The 20,339-nt window shown below is 48.0% G+C and overlaps 1 protein-coding gene across 1 annotated transcript; it reads left to right on the forward strand.

Annotated features, from left to right (window-relative positions):
* The first annotated feature begins 869 nt into the window (after positions 1–869).
* Positions 870–17,439, forward strand: NIT2 (nitrilase family member 2). Its single transcript, XM_072721659.1, has 10 exons — positions 870–1,041; positions 2,486–2,604; positions 3,789–3,909; positions 5,089–5,177; positions 9,430–9,523; positions 10,031–10,105; positions 11,514–11,592; positions 12,994–13,092; positions 15,345–15,400; positions 15,740–17,439. Exons 1-10 carry the CDS (start codon positions 885–887, stop codon positions 15,829–15,831), a joined length of 981 nt encoding a protein of 326 aa, XP_072577760.1. The 5' UTR covers positions 870–884; the 3' UTR covers positions 15,832–17,439.
* The last annotated feature ends 2,900 nt before the right edge of the window (positions 17,440–20,339 follow it).

Raw genomic sequence — 20,339 nt, forward strand, 5'->3', positions numbered from 1 at the left:
TGTCTTTAATTATTCCAAAAATGTCTTTAGAGTATCCTTTTAAAAACTAGATCCACTTTGATAAACTATTCCAGAGCGTTAAAAAAAAAAAAAAACGGCAAGAAAGAAAAAAGGATAGCAAGCTTTTATTCGTTTTATGATTTTTGATCCCCAAACCTGACAAAAAGGCACAAATACACGAAACACAAAAATCCAAAAGCAATACTGGGCGCCTGGGTGGCTCCATCCGTTAAGCCTCTGCCTCTGGCTCAGGTCAGGATCTCAGGGCCTGGAATCCTGCTCAGGGGGAGCCGGCTTCTCCTGCCCCTGCCCGCCCCTCCACCTGGTCCCACGCGCTCGCTCTCAAATAAAATCTATCTTTAAAAAACCCAAAAAGACACCCTAATGAACGTAAATGCAAAAGTCCTAACAGTATTAGCGTATTACCGTTAAGAGCACAAGAGCATGAAGTGCCCGCCTTCCCCTCCGCGTGACGCCGCGGCCGGAGCCCCTAACCCTCACCCTCGGGAGCGGGGCCGCGGCGCAGCCCTGCGCGCACGGAGCCCGAGCCCCCGCCCGCAGGCCGGTCCCCGCGCAGGCCGCGCTCCACGGGCGGGCGGGGCCAGGGGCAGTGGGGTGGGCGGGACCAGCGGGCCGGGGCGGGGCCAGGGGCAGTGGGGTGGGCGGGGCCAGGGCCGTCGGGGTCGGTGGGCGGGGCGGGGATGGGCGGGGCCAGGGCAGTGGGGTGGGCGGGACCAGCGGGCCGGGGCGGGGCCAGGGGCAGTGGGGTCGGTGGGCGGGGGTGGGATGGGCGGGGCCAGGGGCGGTGGGGGGCGGGGCCAGTCGGGGGCGGGGCCAGGGCCGTCGGGGTAGGTGGGCGGGGCTAGCGGGTCGGGGCGGGATCAATGGGTCGGGGCCAGCGGCCGGGGCGCGGCGTGCGCGGATGTGCGGCCCCGCCCCCTCCTGCGCGCGGCCCCGCCCCGCCGTGCGCCGCGTCGGTCGGTGGGTCTGCGCCGGGCCGGGCCGCGCCGCGCATGCTGCCCCGCGGGAGAGCGATGGCCAGTGAGTAGCGCGGCCCCGGCCCAGCCCTCGCCTCCGCCGCGTGTCCCCGCCGTGCCGCGGGCCTTCCCGGGCCCCTCGTCCGCTGCGGCCTCTCGGGCGCCGGGCTGCAGGAAGCTCCTCGCCGGGGGGCGGCCCCGAGCGTCCCGGAGGCTCCGGGCTCCGCGTTAGAAAGCGCGCCCGTGCGGGGCGGGGCGGGGCGGTCGCCGTCGCGCGCTTCAGCTCAGGTTGATTTTTGAGCTTGGGTTTTGCAAAGGCATCGGCCCCCGGCATTTGCGGCTCGAACCCCGTCTCGGCGAGTGGAGCGTTTGTGTTCCTGGGTTTGGGCCGTGCGGCCAGGGACCGGCCCTTGCCCGGGTCGCACCCCTCACGCCCAGGGGAGAGCCCGCTCTTCTGAGCAAAAAACCGGGACCGCCCGCCCTGCATCTGGCCGTTGAGCTCTGAGGTTCGGTTTCGCGTCGCTCCCCGTCCGGCTCCTGGACCGGCCCCAGGGCACGTGCGAGCTCTGCTCGTCCCCAGGCCTTTGCCAGATTCTTCCACGGGAGGCCCCGGACGCCTAGTCTGGAGACCTGGGGCATCAGGGGCTTGCCCAGCCCATGTCAGCAGGTCATTGACTCCCTCGGAGCCTCAGTTTCCCGACCTGTAAAATGGGCCTAGAGGCGGTGGGCCCGAAAGAGCCCCCGACGGCCCTGGCTGCCGACGGGCGGGGGCGCGGGCTGGCGAAGCCCTCGCACAGGCGGCGGGAGGGTCGCTGCGCGCCCTTCCTTCCTCAGCCTCTGCCAGCCTCTCGGGGTGGTTTGTTTTGTTTTCTTTTTGCTACTTACTGCCGTGCTCTTTGGGGCGCAGGACTATTCGTGGGGTGAGAGCAAAACCTCCCGGGGGCCTAGGGGCCCTGAGCGTGACCCCGCACAGGTGCAGCTCGTGGCTGCCCCCCCCCCCCCCGGGCCCTGCCGGTGACCCCGCACAGGTGCAGGCCGTGGCTGCCCCCCCCACCCCGGGGCCCTGCCGGTGACCCCGCACAGGTGCAGGCCGTGGCTCCCCGCCCCCCCCCGGGCCCCCAGCAGCTGGGCAGCACACCGAGTCCCATTCAGAATCAGAGCTTGAGCCCAGGAGCAAACAGTAAGTGCTAATCTCATGTTCAAACTCCGGCTTGTCCTTAGAGCTGCGGGAGAGGCTGGCCCTGCGCCCTCCGCGGAGGCGGGGAGGGGGGTCCCGGCCCCCGCAGCACTCACACCTGGTGCTGGATAATTGTTTGCCGGGAAGGGCTGCGCCTGGGCTGAGGCTGGTTAGCGCCCCGCCCCCGCCCCCGCCGCGCCCCGGTGCTGGAGGCCCCCCAACGCCCGCGCGGACCCCATCGCCGCCGTCGGGGCCCGGACTGCCCCCCGGGTGAGGAGCCCCGGATTCGGCGGCCGGGCCCCGGTCACCCCGGGTCTCTGTTCGCCCGCAGCTTTCCGCCTGGCCCTCATCCAGCTCCAGGTTTCTTCCATCAAATCGGAAAACCTCGCTCGCGCTTGTGGCCTCGTCCGGGAGGCGGCGAGACAAGGAGCCAGAGTAGTTTCCCTGCCGGTGAGTGTGGAGGCGGCGGCCGCGCGGGTCATCCCGTCGGGCCATCCCGTCCGGAAGGTGGCCTTGGTGGTAGGACGCCCTGAGGGTCATCGGCCGTGTTCAGGATGCTGTGGGGGGACACTCCTCCGAGGAAGAGAGCCCGTGCCTTGGACCCTCACCTCCTTGCCCGGCGTCACGAGGCCTTTGCAGGACCCGGCGCCGGGACTGTCCCTAGGCCTCCAACATTGGGAGGAAGCCTGCGGGCCCAAGTGCCTGAGCCGCTGGGCGCCTGCTGGCTCCAGGCCGTGGCTTCAGCCTTGGCGTCAGCAGGTGCAGGGTCCCAGGGAGCCCACCTGCAGACACGTCCGGCGCCTTTCCCCTTCGGGCGGGGTCGCCCTCCCCAAGGCCTGCTGAGGTGGACGAGAATTTTCAGAGCCACCTTGTGTTTTAGGCCCCAGGCGGTCGGGGTCACCTGCGCGGCCAGGGGGAGGCACCTGGGCGAGCGCAGGGTCTTCCCGGGAAGCCGCCCGCCTTCCGGCCACGGGTGTGGACTCACCTGCACCTGCAGCCCGGTCTCCCCTGGATTGCGCCTGCTGGGCCGGCGTGAAAGGCCTTGGGCCTGCGGGTGCCCTGTCTCCTGTCTGGGGCCGGCCGCCCCGGCGCAGCGGCCGCTGCACACCCTCGGACCGCAAATGAATGAAGCAGAGTCAGAGGCTGCTGTCGGGAGCCGTGGGGGCCGCACGTATTCTGGGGGAGGTGGGGCTCCGCAGGATCAGAGCGAGGGAGCTGGGAGGGAGCTCGGAAACAGCGAATTACACACGGGGAAACCTCTGGCTTTCGAAGCTTCTGTGTTTTCCACACACAGGCCTTGTTGCTTCCACAGTTGCTAACACAGTTTTGCACTGTGGCTTCATTCTCACACCCAAAGCCCTGTGATCAAGCCGAGTTGTGGCGGGGCCTGCGAGCCGAGGTGGGGAACCGAGGTTCTCCTGCTGACCCCCAGGAAGGGGCGGGTGGCCAGGTAGACCCGCCGAGCACCCGAGCACCCTGACCTGAGCCGCCGGGGTGCTGGCTTCAGGCCCAGTTAACCCCTTGGAGAGCGGAGCTCGGGAAGGCCGCTGTGCCTCCTTAAAGCAGAACTTTAAAACGGGTTGGATATTTCCGTGTTTCTTTTTTCCCCTCTTTCTCTGCCAACATTATCCTAGGAATGCTTTAACTCTCCATACGGCACAAAATATTTTCCTGAATATGCTGAGAAAATTCCTGGTGAATCCACACAGAAGCTTTCTGAGGTAGCCAAGGAATGCAGCGTGTATCTCATTGGAGGTAACTTCCTACCCTCAAGGTACAATGGCCTAAACTTGAAAAACATCTGAATAACTTCTGGCGTTACATTTAAACCACGGAATGCAAACCCTGTAAATTAGGCATTGAAAAGAATGAGGTGGGGATGCCTCCGGGCTCCTTTGGCTGAGGTTATGAACTCGGGGTCCTGGGATCGAACCCACATTGGGCCCTCTGCTCAGCGGGGTGTTGCTTCTCCCTCTCCCTCAGTGTGCTCTCAAATAAATAAATAATCTTAAAAAAAATGAGGTGGATTTTATGTAACGTGGAAAAATGTTTATGACACACTGTTACATGGAAGAAGCGAGTTCAATATGACATGAACAAGTACTCCCATTCAGATAAGTCCCTCACACAAATGAAGGTTATGTATTTTTGCGGGTATTTTTTTTTTTGTGAGTAATGTAGCACATTTTTTGTGTAATGTAGCACATAGTAAATAGCGTATAAGGACACACCAAACTGGTAACGATTTTCCCAGGAGAAGCAATGGGAATACACGGGCAGGTGGAAATGTGGAAAGAAAAACTGTATTCATTATTAATACAACGTTAAGAATTTTTTTTTTTTCACAAAGAGGTTACATACATCAAGTAGCTCTATAAATGTTTTGAAATACATTTTAAAATGTTCTCTTTGCTTAAATCAAAAGTACAGTAAAACTGTTTAATATAGCAAGACTATTCTCTGTTATATTAAGAATTAGAAATGAACGAGGTAAAGAAAAGACAAAGCAAAAAAAGAGAAATGCAGGAACTACATTCAGTGATGGCAGGACCAGCTTAACATTTCCACCTTGAGGACTTTTTGGGTACAGTTCTGTCGCAGGACCTGGTGAATTTAAGCTGAGCCACAGTGAATCCTCCCTGTTGGTGTTAAAGATTAACCGTAGCCCAAGATCAAAGTAGAATCCAGAAACAGTTTGGTTATTTTTGAAACCTCTCTTTGGTATCTGACTTATGTTTTATCTGTACTCTGGAGTTTATCTCTGAAAGATCTTACTCGAGATAAAAAAAACCCAACAACCCATAATTAACCCTTCGAAGTTAGTATACTTTGGTGTTGGACCCAGGTGACCCTTTATCAAGTGTTTGTCCAGTGATATACAAGAATGCTTTATTCAGAATATTTTCTTTGCCTGTGTGGTTCTCTCAATGAAAGGTTCCATTCCTGAAGAGGATGCTGGGAAATTATATAACACTTGTGCCGTGTTTGGGCCTGATGGAACTTTACTGGTAAAGTACAGAAAGGTAAGCAGAGAATGTGGCACATCTCATTACTTCTTGAAAATTTGCCATAAAGTTCCCTAGTTCTTCTCATAATATTGTACACACATGGGGCATTAGACTAATTGCTATCGTCAACTTGTCCAGTCTTGGGTGTTGGCATTTTGATATAAATTTTAGACTTAGGGACACCTGGGTGAATCAGTGGTTGAGCGTCTGCCTTCGGCTCAGGGCGTGATCCTGGGGTCCGGGATGGAGTCCCACGGTCGGGCTCCCTGCATGGAGCCTGCTTCTCCCTCTGCCTGTGTCTCTGCCTCTCTCTCTGTCTCTCATGAATAAATAAATAAAAAATCTTAAAAAAAATTTTTTTAACTTCGCCTATCAGTTTCAGCAAGGAGAAAATCTATAAAAATTTTGGTTAGAATTGCATTGAATATAGAGATCACATTGAGGAGAGTGGAAATCTAGCTATAGTAAACGCAGACACATTGAGGATTGTTAAATATTTCTGGTAAGTTGATCCTTGTAGCATTATGAAATCCATTTTTTTTCTCATAATATTCTTTGTCTTAAAGTTTATATTATCTCTGCTATGGTCACTCCAGGCTTCTTATACATAGTGTTGTAAAATACATCATCTTCTAATTCTTATTTTCAACATGTGCCTTTGTATTTAAAATGATTCTCCTGGGAGATCGCTGGGTGGTTCAGCGGTTTAGCGCCTGCCTTTGGCCCAGGGCGCGAACTTGGAGTCCCAGGATTGAGCCCGCGTCGGGCTCCCGGCATGGAGCCTGCTTCTCCCTCCTCCTGTGTCTCTGCCCCCCTCTCTCTCTCTCTCTCTCTCTCTCTCTCTTTCTCTCTCTCTCTCTCTCTCTATCATAAATACATACATACATACATACATACATACATACATACATCTTTAAAAAATAAAATAATTCTCCTGTAGGCAGCCTGCAGTTGGCTCTTACAGTTGTCTTCATTCTGATAATCTCGGCCTTCTAGCTGGTGTGTGCACTCCACTTATATTTAACATAATTATTGATATGGTTAGATTTAGGCCTTAGACATTTTACTGTTTTTTTTTTTCCTTTGTTCCGCTTTCCTGCATTCTCTTGGCTTAGTATTAAATGTATTTTTTAGAATTCATTTTAATTTATGTTGGCTTTTAGTTATACCTCTTTGCTTTTTTTTAAGTTGTTGCCCAGGGATTACAACATGCACCCTATGTTTTCACAGTCTGCTTAGAATTAATGTTATACTTCTTCATATGAAATTTAAGAACTTCACAGTTGAATAGGACCCTTTCCTTCCCCACCTTATTTTCTCTGTTATTGTTGTCTTACATGTTGCATCTAATATATTATTAATCCCCCACAAAACACTAAATTTTTGAGTGATCCTATGCATTTTAAAGAAATTAAGATAAAAATATTTTGTTTATCGGTGTTTACTTTTTTGGTATTTTTCTTTCTAAGGAGCATAGTTCTCCCTGGTATATTTGCCTTCAGACAGAAAGATCTTCTTTAGAATTTCTGTAGTGATGATGTGCTAGATAGGAATTCTCTTAGTTTTCATTTATGAATATATATTTTGTCTTCATTCTTGAAAGATAATTTTGGTGGAATAGAATTCTGGGTTGATAGTTTTCTTTTGTTTCCTAGCAATTTGAGCCATGTTTCTCAGTTACTTTCTAGCCTTTTAAAAAAAATTTTCTGGTAAGAAGTGATTTGTATTGAAATCCTGTATGTAATTCATGTTTTTTTCTACAAATATTTTTTCATAATCTTTATAGTTCTCACTGTTTTGACTCTGCACCTGTCTAGATACGATTTTCTTTATATTTGTCCTGCTTTGTGCTTTTTTTAATCTGTAAATTTAACTCTTTCATTATATTGGGGGCATTGTCTTGATAAATATTTTTCTGTTCCATTGTCTTATTGGACTTCAATTTTGATACCGTTCCACCAGTCCAGGTCCCCAAGACTCAGGTTTGTTTTGTTTTTCCCTTTTTTCTTTCTCTTGTTCAGTGTGGACACTTTCCATTGATCCATTTTCAAATTCACAGAATCGTTTTTCTGTAAGCCCCAGTCTTCTGTATGCCAATCCAGTGAAATCTTTTAAAATTTCAGATAAACTTTTATTTTTCTACTGGCATTTCCTATATGCCCATCATTAAAAGCATATTTTTTCTTTATACCTTTGAGCTTAGTTTCAATAGCTACTTTTTTGTAATGATCATATCCGAGTCTTGCTTCCTTGATTGTCTTTTGTTTAAAGTTGGGTAACATTTTCTTGTTTCTTTGTGTAGTAATTTTGGATCGCATATTGGATTATATGTTGAGATTCTAGCTTCTATTACTCTGAAAAATTTTGTATTTTTTTTTAGTGAGTAATTGCTTGGTTGTACTCAAACACCATACTCTTTCCTTTGTGAGGTGGGCAGCAGCTTCAGCTGCTCTGTTCTATCTAAAGTTGTTTGGCTTTAGCTGGGCTGCTTGGAGTCAGGCCTATCATCTTTAATTCACTACTTAGCCAGAGATTTGGATAGATTTTTATATGCAGAATTTAGGGCTTTTCTCATTGGACTTCTTCTTTTCAGGATTTCTCTTTCAATTTCCAGCTGCTGTGAAACTCTGTCCTCTGGTTCTTTGGACCAACATGATAATAGGTATTTTCACCATCACTCCTAGCAACAACTGGGACCTTGCTTCCAACTCAAAGGTGTATCCGGTGTCCTTGTTGGTTCTTGATCTCAGAATGAAAAGGTTTAATATTTCACCACCAAATATGATGTTCCTTCCTCCCTCGCACCCCCACATGCTCTATCAGATTAAGGGAGTTCCCTTACCAGAAGAGTTTTTTTCTTTTGTTTTTAAATTAAGAATGGATGTAGAGGGCAGCCCGCATGGCTCAACGGTTTAGCGCTGCCTTCGGTCCAGGGCATGATCCTGGGGACCCGGGATCCAGTCCCACGTCGAGCTTCCTGCATGGAGCCTGCTTCTCCCTCTGCCTCTGCCTCTCTCTCTGTCTCTATGAATAAATAAAAAAATAATAAAAAAAAGAATGGATGTAGAGGTTTACCAAATGCGTATTCACCTCTTAGGTTGATTATATGACTTTTCTCCTTTATTTTGTGAATGCGGTAAATTACATTGGTTGGTTTCCTAATGTTAAACATTGGCTTTCCTTAAATAAATCCAATTTTGAAGTGATGTTACTCATATATTGCTGCATTTAGTTTGGAAAATTTTACCTATTTTTAATTGCTTATCCACTTTCTGTATCTCCTGCCAATGTGTCAGTTTGTGATTCTGTGAAGACTTCATTTAGCATTTTTTTATGTTCTAATGCCTTTATTATTTTTTAGTATGTATATTTTTTTATTGAAGTTCAATTTGCCAACATATAGCATAACACCCAGTGCTCATTCTGTCAGGTGCCCCCCTCAGTGCCCATCACCCAGTCACCCCATCCCCCTGCCCACCTCCCCTTCCACTACCCCTTGTGTGTTTCCCACAGTTAGGATTCTCTCATGGTCTGTCACCCTCTCTAATTTTTCCTACTCATTTTCCCTCCTTTCTCCTATGATCCCTTTCAGTATTTCTTATATTCCCCATGTGAATGAAACTGTATAATGTTTGTCCTTCTCCGATTGACTTACTTCACTCATTATCATACCCTCCAGTTCCATCCACATCGAAGCAAATGGTGGGTGTTTGTCCTTTCTGATGGCTGAGGAATATTTAGCATTTATAATGAGTAAAAGAGTAACATGTTAATTGCTTCCCAAAAGAAACCTAGACATCAGTTACACCCCACCTAGGAAAGAAGTGTCATAAGCCCTACAGCACCATTTTCCCATTTTGTTTTTTTATTTTATTTTATTTTTTTTTATTTTTATTTTTTTTATTTTATTTATGATAGTCATACAGAGAGAAAGAGAGAGAGGCAGAGACACAGGCAGAGGGAGAAGCAGGCTCCATGCACCGGGAGCCTGATGTGGGATCCGATCCCGGGTCTCCAGGATCATGCCCTGGGCCAAAGGCAGGCGCCAAACCGCTGCGCCACCCAGGGATCCCCCATTTTCCCATTTTGTATAATAGAACTCATTTTGATGGCATGTCAGCTTGTGGGGTGGGCTGTGGACAGGTGGGGTTGCTGTCTGCATAGTTGATCGCGAGCGTCCCTGTTGCTGCCCACGGAGAGAGGTGTGTTACTATTGCCATGAGCCCTGCTGGAGTGGAAGTAACCAAATTCATTACTTGTGCTGCAGCTCCATCTGTTTGACATTGACATTCCTGGGAAAATTACATTTCATGAATCTAAAACACTGACTCCTGGTGATAGTTTCTCCACCTTTGATACTCGTAAGTACCAGACACGTCCACATTTTAGTAGTATCAGTAGAAGAAGATCAGGTATTCCCTCTTTTTTTTTTCCCTCTTATGTCCCTTCCCCAGCTTCCTTACGTACCCTGACTGCAAGGCCGCAAGTACGAAGGGCAGAGAATGGTCAGAGGTCTAGAAAGGGCTGGATGAATGAAGAGCTGAGGGTCTGACATGATTTTGCTCTACTGTTTGGTCGCCGCCTGCTAGTAGCATGGTCGCTTCCAGAGTTTACCTCTTCAGCAGTGATTGAACACCTCCCACAAAGAGACACATTCAAGTAGAATGAATTTCTCATTTCCAATCTGAGATAAATGGTGTCTTTATGAGCTAGAGTCCAATAGGAATAAATGTATACCTTTCCTCCATCCGTGGCCTTGCGTGAATGTCTTGCCATCAGTTTTGTGATCTTAGGTGGAGGCTTTAACTGCCACACCATGTTGCAAGAGGTTAACATTTCATTTGTGCATTTTTCTGTTTGAAAAACAGCTTACTGCAGGGTGGGCCTCGGCATCTGCTACGACATGCGCTTTGCAGAGCTCGCGCAAATCTACGCGCAGAGAGGTGAGGCCAGCACCGCAGCTGTGTGATGTGTGGTGTGGGTGCTTCGAGATATGGTTCTGGCTTGGTCTTTGTGGGTAAACGGAGCCCTTAGAAAAACTGGAGAGGAGGTCTTCTTTTTTTTTTTTAATAATAAATTTATTTTTTATTGGTGTTCAATTTGCCAACATACAGAATAACACCCAGTGCTCATCTCATCAAGTGCCCCCCTCAGTGCCCGTCACCCAGTCACCCCCACCCCCCGCCCTCCTCCCCTTCCACCACCCCTAGTTCGTTTCCCAGAGTTAGGAGTCTTCCATGTTCTGTCTCCCATTCTGATATTTTCCACTTATTTTTCCTCCTTTTCCCTTTATTCCCTTTCACTATTATTTATATTCCCCCCCAAAATGAGACCATATAATGTTTGTCCTTCTCCGATTGACGTATTTCACTCAGCATAATACCCTTGGAGAGGAGGTCTTCATCTCTCCATTCCCATCTGGTTGCTCAGACTCCGGCTGCACATGGACAATATGGTTTTTCAGAGGTGGTGGTTCAACATGCCATGCAGCTAAGGCAGGAGGCACGTTCTGAAATCTCCACTCTTTGAGCTTCTCTTGTGCTATGTTTGGAAAGAGTCACATGGAGCCCCCCTGGAAGTAAGGATGTGGTCTGCCGTGTCTGTCATGGAGGTACACCCAGTAGTCCTAGATGTTGGCTACAGTACAACGGCAGTCTGTGACATTTTGGCCCAGAGGAGTGTCCTGTTGTCCTGCAAGAACACTGAGCCATGTCGGAAGATCTGAGTTCTGGTTTCAACTCTCCCTGTTAATAGACGTGATACTTTGAATTATTTAATCTTTGGAGCAGTGTGGATCTCCGTTTTCTCATAGGCCTGTTGTGGAAATTAGGGCAGGAGAACGTAGTTCCTCGTATGGTGCCCCACAAATGTGAGCATCCCTGCCAGACTGTCCAGGCTGCTCTGACCCGGCCCTGACTTTCACTTGGCAAAGGGGGTGGGTGCAAACATTGGACTGCCTGCTCAGCAGGAAAGGTGTGCGTGGCTCCGGGGTGGCAGATCTGTCAAGTTCTCCCAGTAAGCTTTAGGGCACCTACTCTGAACCTCAGTTCATTTGAAAAGCATTACAAAATGTGGTGCTGAGAGAAATTTGAATTTTTTTTTTTTAAGTGAAGTCACATACTGTGGTTTTGATCATCGTTACCACTATTTTTGTGTGTCTGTGTATAGCATGTGTGTGTCTCTAAAGGAGTTCAGAGCCGTGACGGAATACTCCTGACAGTGTCCGGCTTGGCTGCCCTCTTTATGCTTGGGAAGGTTGAGTTTGGTCCCCACAGGGTGAGGATCAAGATGGGGAGCTAGCGTGGTGTGGGTTGTTAACCTGCACCCACTCTCCGGCCTTTCTCTCCCAAGGCTGCCAGCTGTTGGTGTATCCTGGAGCTTTTAACATGACCACCGGACCCGCCCACTGGGAGCTGCTTCAACGAGGCCGGTAAGAAAGCATCTTGGGCATACCTGCCAGTGTCTCTGTGTTGTTCTGGGCAAAGATTTCCAGTCCGGTGGAATTCCCAACTGTCCTGACGCAGAATGCTGCCCCTGACTCAGCATGTCTTGACATCCAGATGCAATTGGAAAAGATGAATCACCAGATGCCGTTCAGATGGGGGCGCTTATCGCACCCCATCCTTTACCCCATTCTGCAAGCCCTGGAATGCTCTAACAAGACACTTGTTAGAGGCTCTTGTTTTTCTAATCTGTAAATCTGAGGCATTGCACAGTGTCTTTGGCATGTCCGAGTAGCTGTTTCCTGCCTCCCCTAAGGTGGAGGGTGAGTGCTGAAGGGCAGAAACCAGAGGGGGATGTAACCTGAAGGGAGAAGGAGCGTGACTGTGTGTGTCTGTGTAAAGTATGCTGAAAACCATGGAATATTGGTCAGAAATGTTAGCTTCCTTCCTTACAATTCTGTTAATTGAGGTATAATCACTTAAAAGTACACCAACTTTAAGTCTGTAGGTCAGTGAAGTTTTACATGTGTGTTCACCTGTGACCCAGGTCAACATGGAACAGATCTCTAGAATTCTCCCTTTTGCTCCTTCCATCAACCTGTCCTTCTCTACCCCGATGTAGCCACTTTTCTCACCTCTGAAAATGATGGTGATTCTTACTAGGGGAGGAAGCAGAGGTGTTTGGCTGGTGCTGGGTGGAGGATGGGGATGGGCATCCGGTACCGTGCATGTTCATTAACGCGGTCTTGTAGAAAGCAAGGGAGCTTGCTTTCTCCAAGCTTGGGTGGCTTGGAGCAAGCCTGGAGAGCTCCCAGGTGAGGTAGTTGATGTACCCAGGCTGCCACCTGAATTCTTACCTCATTTGGGATAATGGGACTTGGGCCCCTGTGGGGAAGTTCCAGGTAGCCCTGCCAGGCTTATGGCCCCAGCAAGGCTAGTCCGTTCTCTCTGGCCACCTTGACTTGCTCTTTTGTAGGTTGACAGGTTGGCTCAGGCCAGGGTCTCAACTGTGGTGGTATTGACACTTTGGACTAGATCATTCTTTATTGTGGGGACTGTCCTGTACATTGTAGGATGTTTCGCAGCATCCTTGGCCTCCACCTGCTAGGTGCCAGTAGCAGCCCCCTATCACGAGTGGCAGAGAGTCAAAGTCCATGTCTTCGGACATTGGCAGATGTCCCCAGGGGGCAAAATCACCTCCATTTGAGAAGTGGTTTATGCACTAAGATACTTTTTGAAGAGAAGGTTTCATGGCTTTGCTGTTTTCTTCCACATCTCAGCCGGCCTGTCCCGTCCCAGTTTTTAAAAGAAGAATCTGTACATTTGGGATAGAAAAATGCCGCCAGTCTATAACGTATGAATGGCCTCTCTTTTGTCGTTGACAACAGGGCTGTTGATAACCAGCTGTATGTGGCCACAGCATCTCCTGCCCGGGATGAGCAGGCCTCCTACGTTGCCTGGGGACACAGCACTGTTGTGAGTCCTTGGTGAGTTGGCCACACGGGGACAGGCTGCGTGGGAGCTTGAGAGAGATTGCACTTGGGAGGGTGGGTTTTCTGATTCTCGCCCAGCCCTGCCCCGCCCCCCCAGTGCCTGCCACGTCTCTACCTTGTCAGTGAGAGATGCTTCCGCTTGAAAGCCATGTGAGAAAGAAGGTCCTGCTGTGCCGATTGAGTCTTTGGCCTCAGCCCTCGTCCAAGTTTCTGAGCGCCTTCTGTGGTCCGTTGGACTTGGGTCACGTGGGGGAGACCAGGCAGCAGGGATGGTTGGGCGATTTCAGTTCAAAGGGCTCCCAGACCCTTGGCTTTTAGTTAAAACTGAGGCTCTGTGGCTGGCCCTAGAGCAGGAATTAGTTACTGGGTGAGGATTTTGCTCCCTGATACTGAATAGAGGGTGGAGGAGGGTGAGTTCATTTAAGGGAAATGGGCTTGTCCTCTGCGAGACGGAAGAGCGTTGTGCTAGTGAAGCCAAGGGACGCTAAGTACTCTTCCTTTATCTTTGTAGGAGCAAGACCAAACTGCTTTTGGGTTTTGAAGGCCTAGATGTATTTCCTGTGATGGGAACTGTGCCTTCATTTTCTTACTGGGTTGTTGGTATTTTTAGCAGTTTGTAGAAGGTAATCTTTATGTTTGGGGACAATTCCTTTGTTCATAATATGAAATGTAAATATTTTCCCCAGGTTCTCTTTTAACTTTGCTTCTGGTGGTTTGTTTGTTTTTTGAAATCTTCATTGTAAAACAAAACACGCTACGTTACTAAAAAAAAAAAAAAAAAAAAAAAAGTGTGTGCCCAGCCACATGGCCAGTCACTTGTTACTGTGGTAGCTCATGGTCTGTGTTTGTGCAGTTTTCATGGCACTTTCACACCCATGCTCTCCGGGTGACCTCCTAGAGACTTTTCCTGTATTAAGCTCAGTTTCTAGATGGTAGCATTGAAGTTCATGGGACAGAGCAGCTAAGACTGGTGTTTAGATTCTGGACTTTTGACTTCAGGACTTGGATTTATTCCATACTGCTTCTCACGCGTTTGTGTGATTATACACTCACCAGCACACTGGTGTGTATTGTTGTAGTTTGAAGGTAAATACACCAGTAATGAGGCTGAGAAGGGTTATGTTTCACTGTGGGGTCCCTGAAGTTCTCTCTCATGTGATTTTATAGGACCCAAAGATTAAAGTGTGTGATAGGGGACGGCCTGAGAAGGGATGGCCAGGGAGCCTCCTGCACATGAGGGTTTGGGAGGCACTGGCAGCTTGTTACTCCTCAGGCCAGCTGCTTCCGGCACGAGGTAGTTGTTCGAGATCTATCTTTATTTCTTCCTTTTCAGTATTCTGTCTTTGGGATTTGGAGGCCTCTGCCTTATATCAACATTAGGACGGGTCCTGGGGTTAACCCAGAGAGCTTTCATTTCAGGGCAAATGGGGAAGAACTAGAAAAGAATAAAAAAGAACTCGGTTAAATGGTGTTAATGATCATGTCTGTAGGTCATTTGTGCCAGAGACTTGTCTGTGGCCGCCCGGGAGGCAGAACCAGTTACTACATCAGACTGTTTGTTAGGTCAGTTTATTTATTTTGTGCTTTGGGGGAATTTCGTTTTGCTAGGCTGTCTTGGAAGTTCTGCTTCGGGCCAAGAGACTTAGAACCGGAAGGTTTCCAGGTCAGCCTTTCTGCAGACTCAGGAGGGAGTGTTGCTATTGCTACGTGTGGGGTTCCTCTCCGTTGGGGTGTGGTTTCCACCACTTCTTTCCTGCAAAAACAGAAAGCCAATAGCCTAGATCCCCAGGCAGCACAGGACGAGGCAGGCGGTCCCGGCAGCACCGGCCTCGGCCTTGGGAGGCCTGGAGGCCCGGACCCTCCTGAATCGGTCCTCCTGACGCACTCACAAAGGGATGGGACGGAGCTCCCCTTGGTTCTAGGAGGCTCGGCAGCTCTGTTCCTGGAGGCTTATAATCGCGGAATAACTGCCGTCTCCCAGCAGTTGGCAGTTTACAAAGCTTACTCCGCAATCCTCTGAGTCTCACAGCTCTCATTTCTACCTCGTAGGTAGGGAATGGAGGTGGCAGCTGGCTTGCCACACGGCCACACAGCTCCCTAAATGGTAGAGCAGGAACCTGTGCGCCCTCCCTTATCTTCAGCTCCCGATCCTTCCCCTGTGGCCTGCAAGGTGGGAGAGACCAGGGATCTTGACACCCCCGAGGCTGGCAGCCCACTCATGTCACGCCCTCCCGAATCTCTTGCAGGGGGGAGGTTGTTGCCAAAGCTGGCGCCGAGGAGACAGTCGTGTATTCAGACATAGGTAAGATTCGCCGTGGCACAGCTCAGGTCCCCGGTGTCCCCGCCGGTCTGAGGCGATTGAGTAGCTGTGAAGCTGCTGTCACCTGGAGGGGCGCCCTTGTGCCACCTTCTCATTTATCTTTGGGTCTCTGGCCAAACCCCGGGGGCTGGCACTCAGCGTGAGTTTTCTGGGTTTCGTTTGAATGACTCCTGGGGCGGTGCCAGGCCACCTGTGCCCCTGGACAAGCCTGAGGTTACTATTGCTGAGATTCTGGTGGTTTTTATGCTATTTGGGGAGGAAATTCTCATTGGTTAGTGAGGAGTTACATCTTATTAATGGTACACTTTCCTGTTTTCGCAGACCTGAAGAAGTTGGCTGAAATACGCCAGCAAATCCCCATTTTTAACCAGAAGCGATCAGACCTGTATGCAGTGGAGGCGAAAAAGCCCTGAGGTTTATTTTCCTAACATGTCATGAAATAGGATGATCTGTTTCTGCAATGTGATCATCTCCCTGCTGAATTAATTAAAGAGATCTTTTTTTTTTTTTTAATTTAAATTTCAGCATTTTTCCCTACCTGAGAATTCTCTAATGAGATGATGGAGCATCAGCACGTGTATTTTTCACACCATATTACACAGTTAAAAAGGACTCAGGCTGGCATTGAGAGCAGAAGGAAGAGGGGCTACCTCCCATGCTAAGTTGCCTCCCAGTAGTTGGTAGAAGTATCAGGCCTTGGTGTCCAGGTGATTCGCCTGGTACAAATACAGCTTGTGTCACACACCTCTTCTCTCTTGGCTGGAGTTGGAGTCCATCATGTAGAAACTTGGTCTGGTGCTCCTCTTTTTTGAGCAGGATTACATTTTTAGTCTGTGAGCAGATACGGGAAGCAAGGCGATGGACCCTTGGTGTTTGCTAGAGGAGATGGCAGCCCGAGTCCTCCTGGCAGCCGGGGGGCTCCTCGGATGCAGGAAGGAGCTGATGAATCACGCCCAGACCCTCCAGGTCGTAGTGAGAGGCTGTGTCAACAGTGAGTCCCGTGGGGGACTGTCCAGTGTCATTTGGTCAAGGCAACTAAAGATGGTTCTCTGCAAATGTTTTCTTGATGGGATGAGTGTCTGAAAATCTTCTTCTTTTTGCTTTTCTCCCTGGCAAGACTTTCTAGCTTGATAAAGGCAAGTTTTTAGGCTAATTGTTTTCAGAATCCTTTTGCAGAATTAAAAATCAAAGAATTCCAGTGAACCTCGTTTTTATGTACGTTGGGCTGGTAAACGTTTACCCACCAGCCGTCCCAAAGGAAGCCCTGATTTGGGTAGCATTTGCCAGTTTCCGTGGCGTAAATACTTTCACCGTGGCCGAGGTGCAAACTCTCAATAGAACACGTCTAACCAGAGTTGGGAATAAAAGCACCGTTGGCACTTGTGAGCTGGTGCGGTCCTGCTCTGGCGCACCGCTGTTTACATCCGTAGTCACCTGACTGGGAAGATAAAATCTTAGAAGAATGCGTGAGCACACACTCTATTAGCTGTACGAGCCGTGACACCATCGTGTGTCATTTAACCTTTGGGAATCAGCATCGTACACTTGGAGGAGTACAGGAGTGAAAAGGTGAACGACGTTTGAAAATTAAGTGTCCAAAAAAAAAAAAAAGAAAAAAAAAAAGAAAATTAAGTGTCCAGTTTGGTGAAATCTGACCGATGTGTACAGCCCTGAAGCGCTCTAGTCAGGATGGCGAGCAGCCCTCCTCTCGGCCCGCCCCCCAGCTTTCCGGTGCTCTCTAGAATCCCTCTGTACTTTTCTCAGCCCCAGGCCATCACTGATCAGCTTTGTCACTGTAGGTTAGTTTGAATTTTCTGTAATTACCTAAAAGTGGAATCCTACCACGTAAATACTTTTTGTCTTCTTTCACTCATCGTAATTATTTGGAGACTCATCCCTGCGTGTATCACTGATTTCTTTGTTAATTGCTAAATGGTAGCCCACTAAGCGGATATACCATAATTTAAATAAACATTTGAGATTTCAGTTTTTGGCTATTAGAAATAAAGCTGTTAAAATCATTTTGTGCAAGTTGTTCATTTTTCTTGAGTAAAAATCTGGGAGTGGAACGGCGGGGTCCTCTGTGTACATCACTACCAAACTGGTTTCCAAAGTGACTGCCATTTTACTTCCTTACCATCACGTCAGTCTCCTGGTGTCCCAGTTGCTCCACATCCTCACCAATACTCACTTGGTTTGATGACCCTTTAAATTGGCCCATTTTATTGTGTGTATAGTGTTATTTCATTGTGGCTTTCCTTTTTTTCTTTTTTAAATTTTGTATTTCCCTAATGACTAATAACGCTGAGCATCTTTTCATGTGCTTTGCTGTCTGTGCATCCTTTTTGACTATATGTCTATTCATATGTTTTCCCCATATTTTTATTGGATTATTTATCCTCGTATTGATTAGTAAGAGTTCTTTTTATATTCTAGATAAAAATCCTTTCTTCTTTTAAAGTTTGCCCTTTTTGGGGATCCCTGGGTGGTGCAGCGGTTTGGCGCCTGCCTTTGGCCCAGGGCGCGATCCTGGAGACCCGGGATCGAATCCCACATCGGGCTCCCGGTGCATGGAGCCTGCTTCTCCCTCTGCCTGTGTCTCTGCCTCTCTCTCTCTCTGTGTGTGTCTTTCATAAATAAATAAAAATTAAAAAAAAATAGTTTGCCCTTTTTTATGTTATATTGAAGAAATTGCCAAACCCAATGTCGCTAACTTTATCCTGTTTTCTTTTGGAAGTTTTATAGTTTGCGCTCTTACATGGTCAATTTTTTATATGTGGTGTGAGGTAAGTCAGGATGCTTTTCGGGTGCCTCAGTGATGCAGTTGATTGAGTGTCCAACCCTTGGGTTCAGCTCAGGTCATGATCTCAGGTTCTTGGGATCGAGTCCCATGTCAGGCTCTGCACTTAGAATGGAGTCAGCTTGAGATTCTCTCTCTCCCTCTGCCCCTCCTGCTGTGCTCTCTCTCTCAAATCTTAAAAAAAAAAAACCAAGATTCTCTTTTTCTTTCTTTCCTTTTTTTCCCCCTTTTGCCTATGGTTATCTAGTTGTTCGAGCACCATTTGTTGAAAAGATTACCTTATTCCCATCGAATTGCCTTGATATCTTTATGAAAAATGAATCTGCTGTGTATATATCTTTTTTTTTTAAAGATTTTATTCATGAGAGACAAAGACTGTGATGAAGGCAGAGGGAGAAGCAGGCTCCCTGCAGGGAGCCCGATGCGGGACTCGATTCCAGGACCCTGGGGTCACGCCCTGAGCTGAAGGCAGACACTCACCTGCTGGGCCACCCAGGCACCCCTCTTATGGATTTTAGTATATATTTTTAACATCACAGTCAACCTGCAAGTATTGTGCCACTTGACATGTAAGAATTTTAAGTAGTATACTTGATTTTACCCTTTTGTTTGTGTTGTCCTAGACTGTACTTCAGCATATGTGTGAACCCCACAATACATTGCTATTTTTGTTTTAAACACTCAATGTTTTTTTTTAAGATTTTATTTATTCATGAAAGAGAGAGGCAGAGACACAGTGGCAGAGGGAGAAGCAGGCTTCTTGCAAGGAGCCCCATTATGCCCTGAGCCAAAGGCAGTCACTCAACCGCTGAGCCACCCAGGCGTCCCCCCAATAATCTCTTAAAGATACTTAAAAAGCAAGTAAAAAAAAAAAGGCAAGTAAACATCTTTTGTTTGCCAACATATTTACCATTTCTGATACTCTTCATTAGAGTAGATCTTTGTCTACTTGAAGCACTTCCTTTAACGTTTAGGTAGTGTAGGTCTGCTGGTGATGTATTTTCTCAGCTTTTATATGTCTGAAAAGTATTTTGCTTTCATTTTTAAAAATATATTCTTACTGATTATAGAATTCACCTTGTTTCTTTCCTTTGAATGTTTTAAGTATGCTGCTGTACTGTCTTCCGGCTTGCATTCTAGAGGCAAAGTACATTATTATTATCCTTTGTCCTCTATAATGTCTTTTTTTTCCTTTATGTGCCTTTAAGATTTTTCTCTTGATTAAATTTATAGAATTTGATTATGATATTAAGCTTTTGTGCAGTTTTTTTTTTTTCATGTTTCTTGTGCTTCGGAGTTTTGTGATTTGTGCATCCTTGGTTTTATAATTTTTATCATTTTTAGAACATCACCAGCTATGATTTCTTAGTGTTATGAACCTTTCCCTAATCATACACATCAGGCTGCTTGAAATTGAATTGCAATGATACTATTGTCTTCGTCCCTCCCCCCCCCCCCCCCCGCCCCTGGTATTTTTTTTTTTCCCCCTGTGTATTTCCTTTTGGCTATTTTCTGTGTTTTTGGTGTATTTTTTCTTTATTATATCAGTGGCTCTCTTTGCTTTGTCACTGTCAAGTGCCTGCACCCAGGCAGTTTCCTCATATCTGCGTGATCAGTACTCGGCTAAAGATGTGCTCTGCAGATCTCTTGAGCTTCCTTCCTGTCTGTGCTACTCTCTCCTCTGATCCCTCTGCCCCGTGAAGTCTTACTGTCTTGGCTTTTCGCAGCTTCCAGCTTCACCTCCTTCCTCGGGGGGCTTAACCTCCAGCTGTGGTCCCATTCCCTGTGCTGCAAACTGGAAATTCAAGTTCGAGCAATTAGACGGTTCACCTCTTTCCCTTACCTTCTCTTGGATCACTATCCTGAGGCCTGATGTCTGAAAAATACTGTCTCATATGTGGTCCTTTTTTAAGTTATTTCAGATGGGAGGGTAAGTCTGATCCTCATAACTCCATCTTGGCTACAACTAGAAGTTCCGAAATAACTTCTTAGTGTTTTAAAACTCACAGATCTTTTAAAGGATGTCAGAACTTTCAGGTAACCATGGACTGCATTTTGAGGATTGCTCTGTATCCTAATAGGCCCACAGACAACTATTTAAAACTTCATAATTTTAGCGTG

Source organism: Vulpes vulpes, chromosome 1 (genome assembly GCF_048418805.1).
Source record: "Vulpes vulpes isolate BD-2025 chromosome 1, VulVul3, whole genome shotgun sequence".
NCBI classification, from domain to species: Eukaryota; Metazoa; Chordata; class Mammalia; order Carnivora; family Canidae; genus Vulpes; species Vulpes vulpes.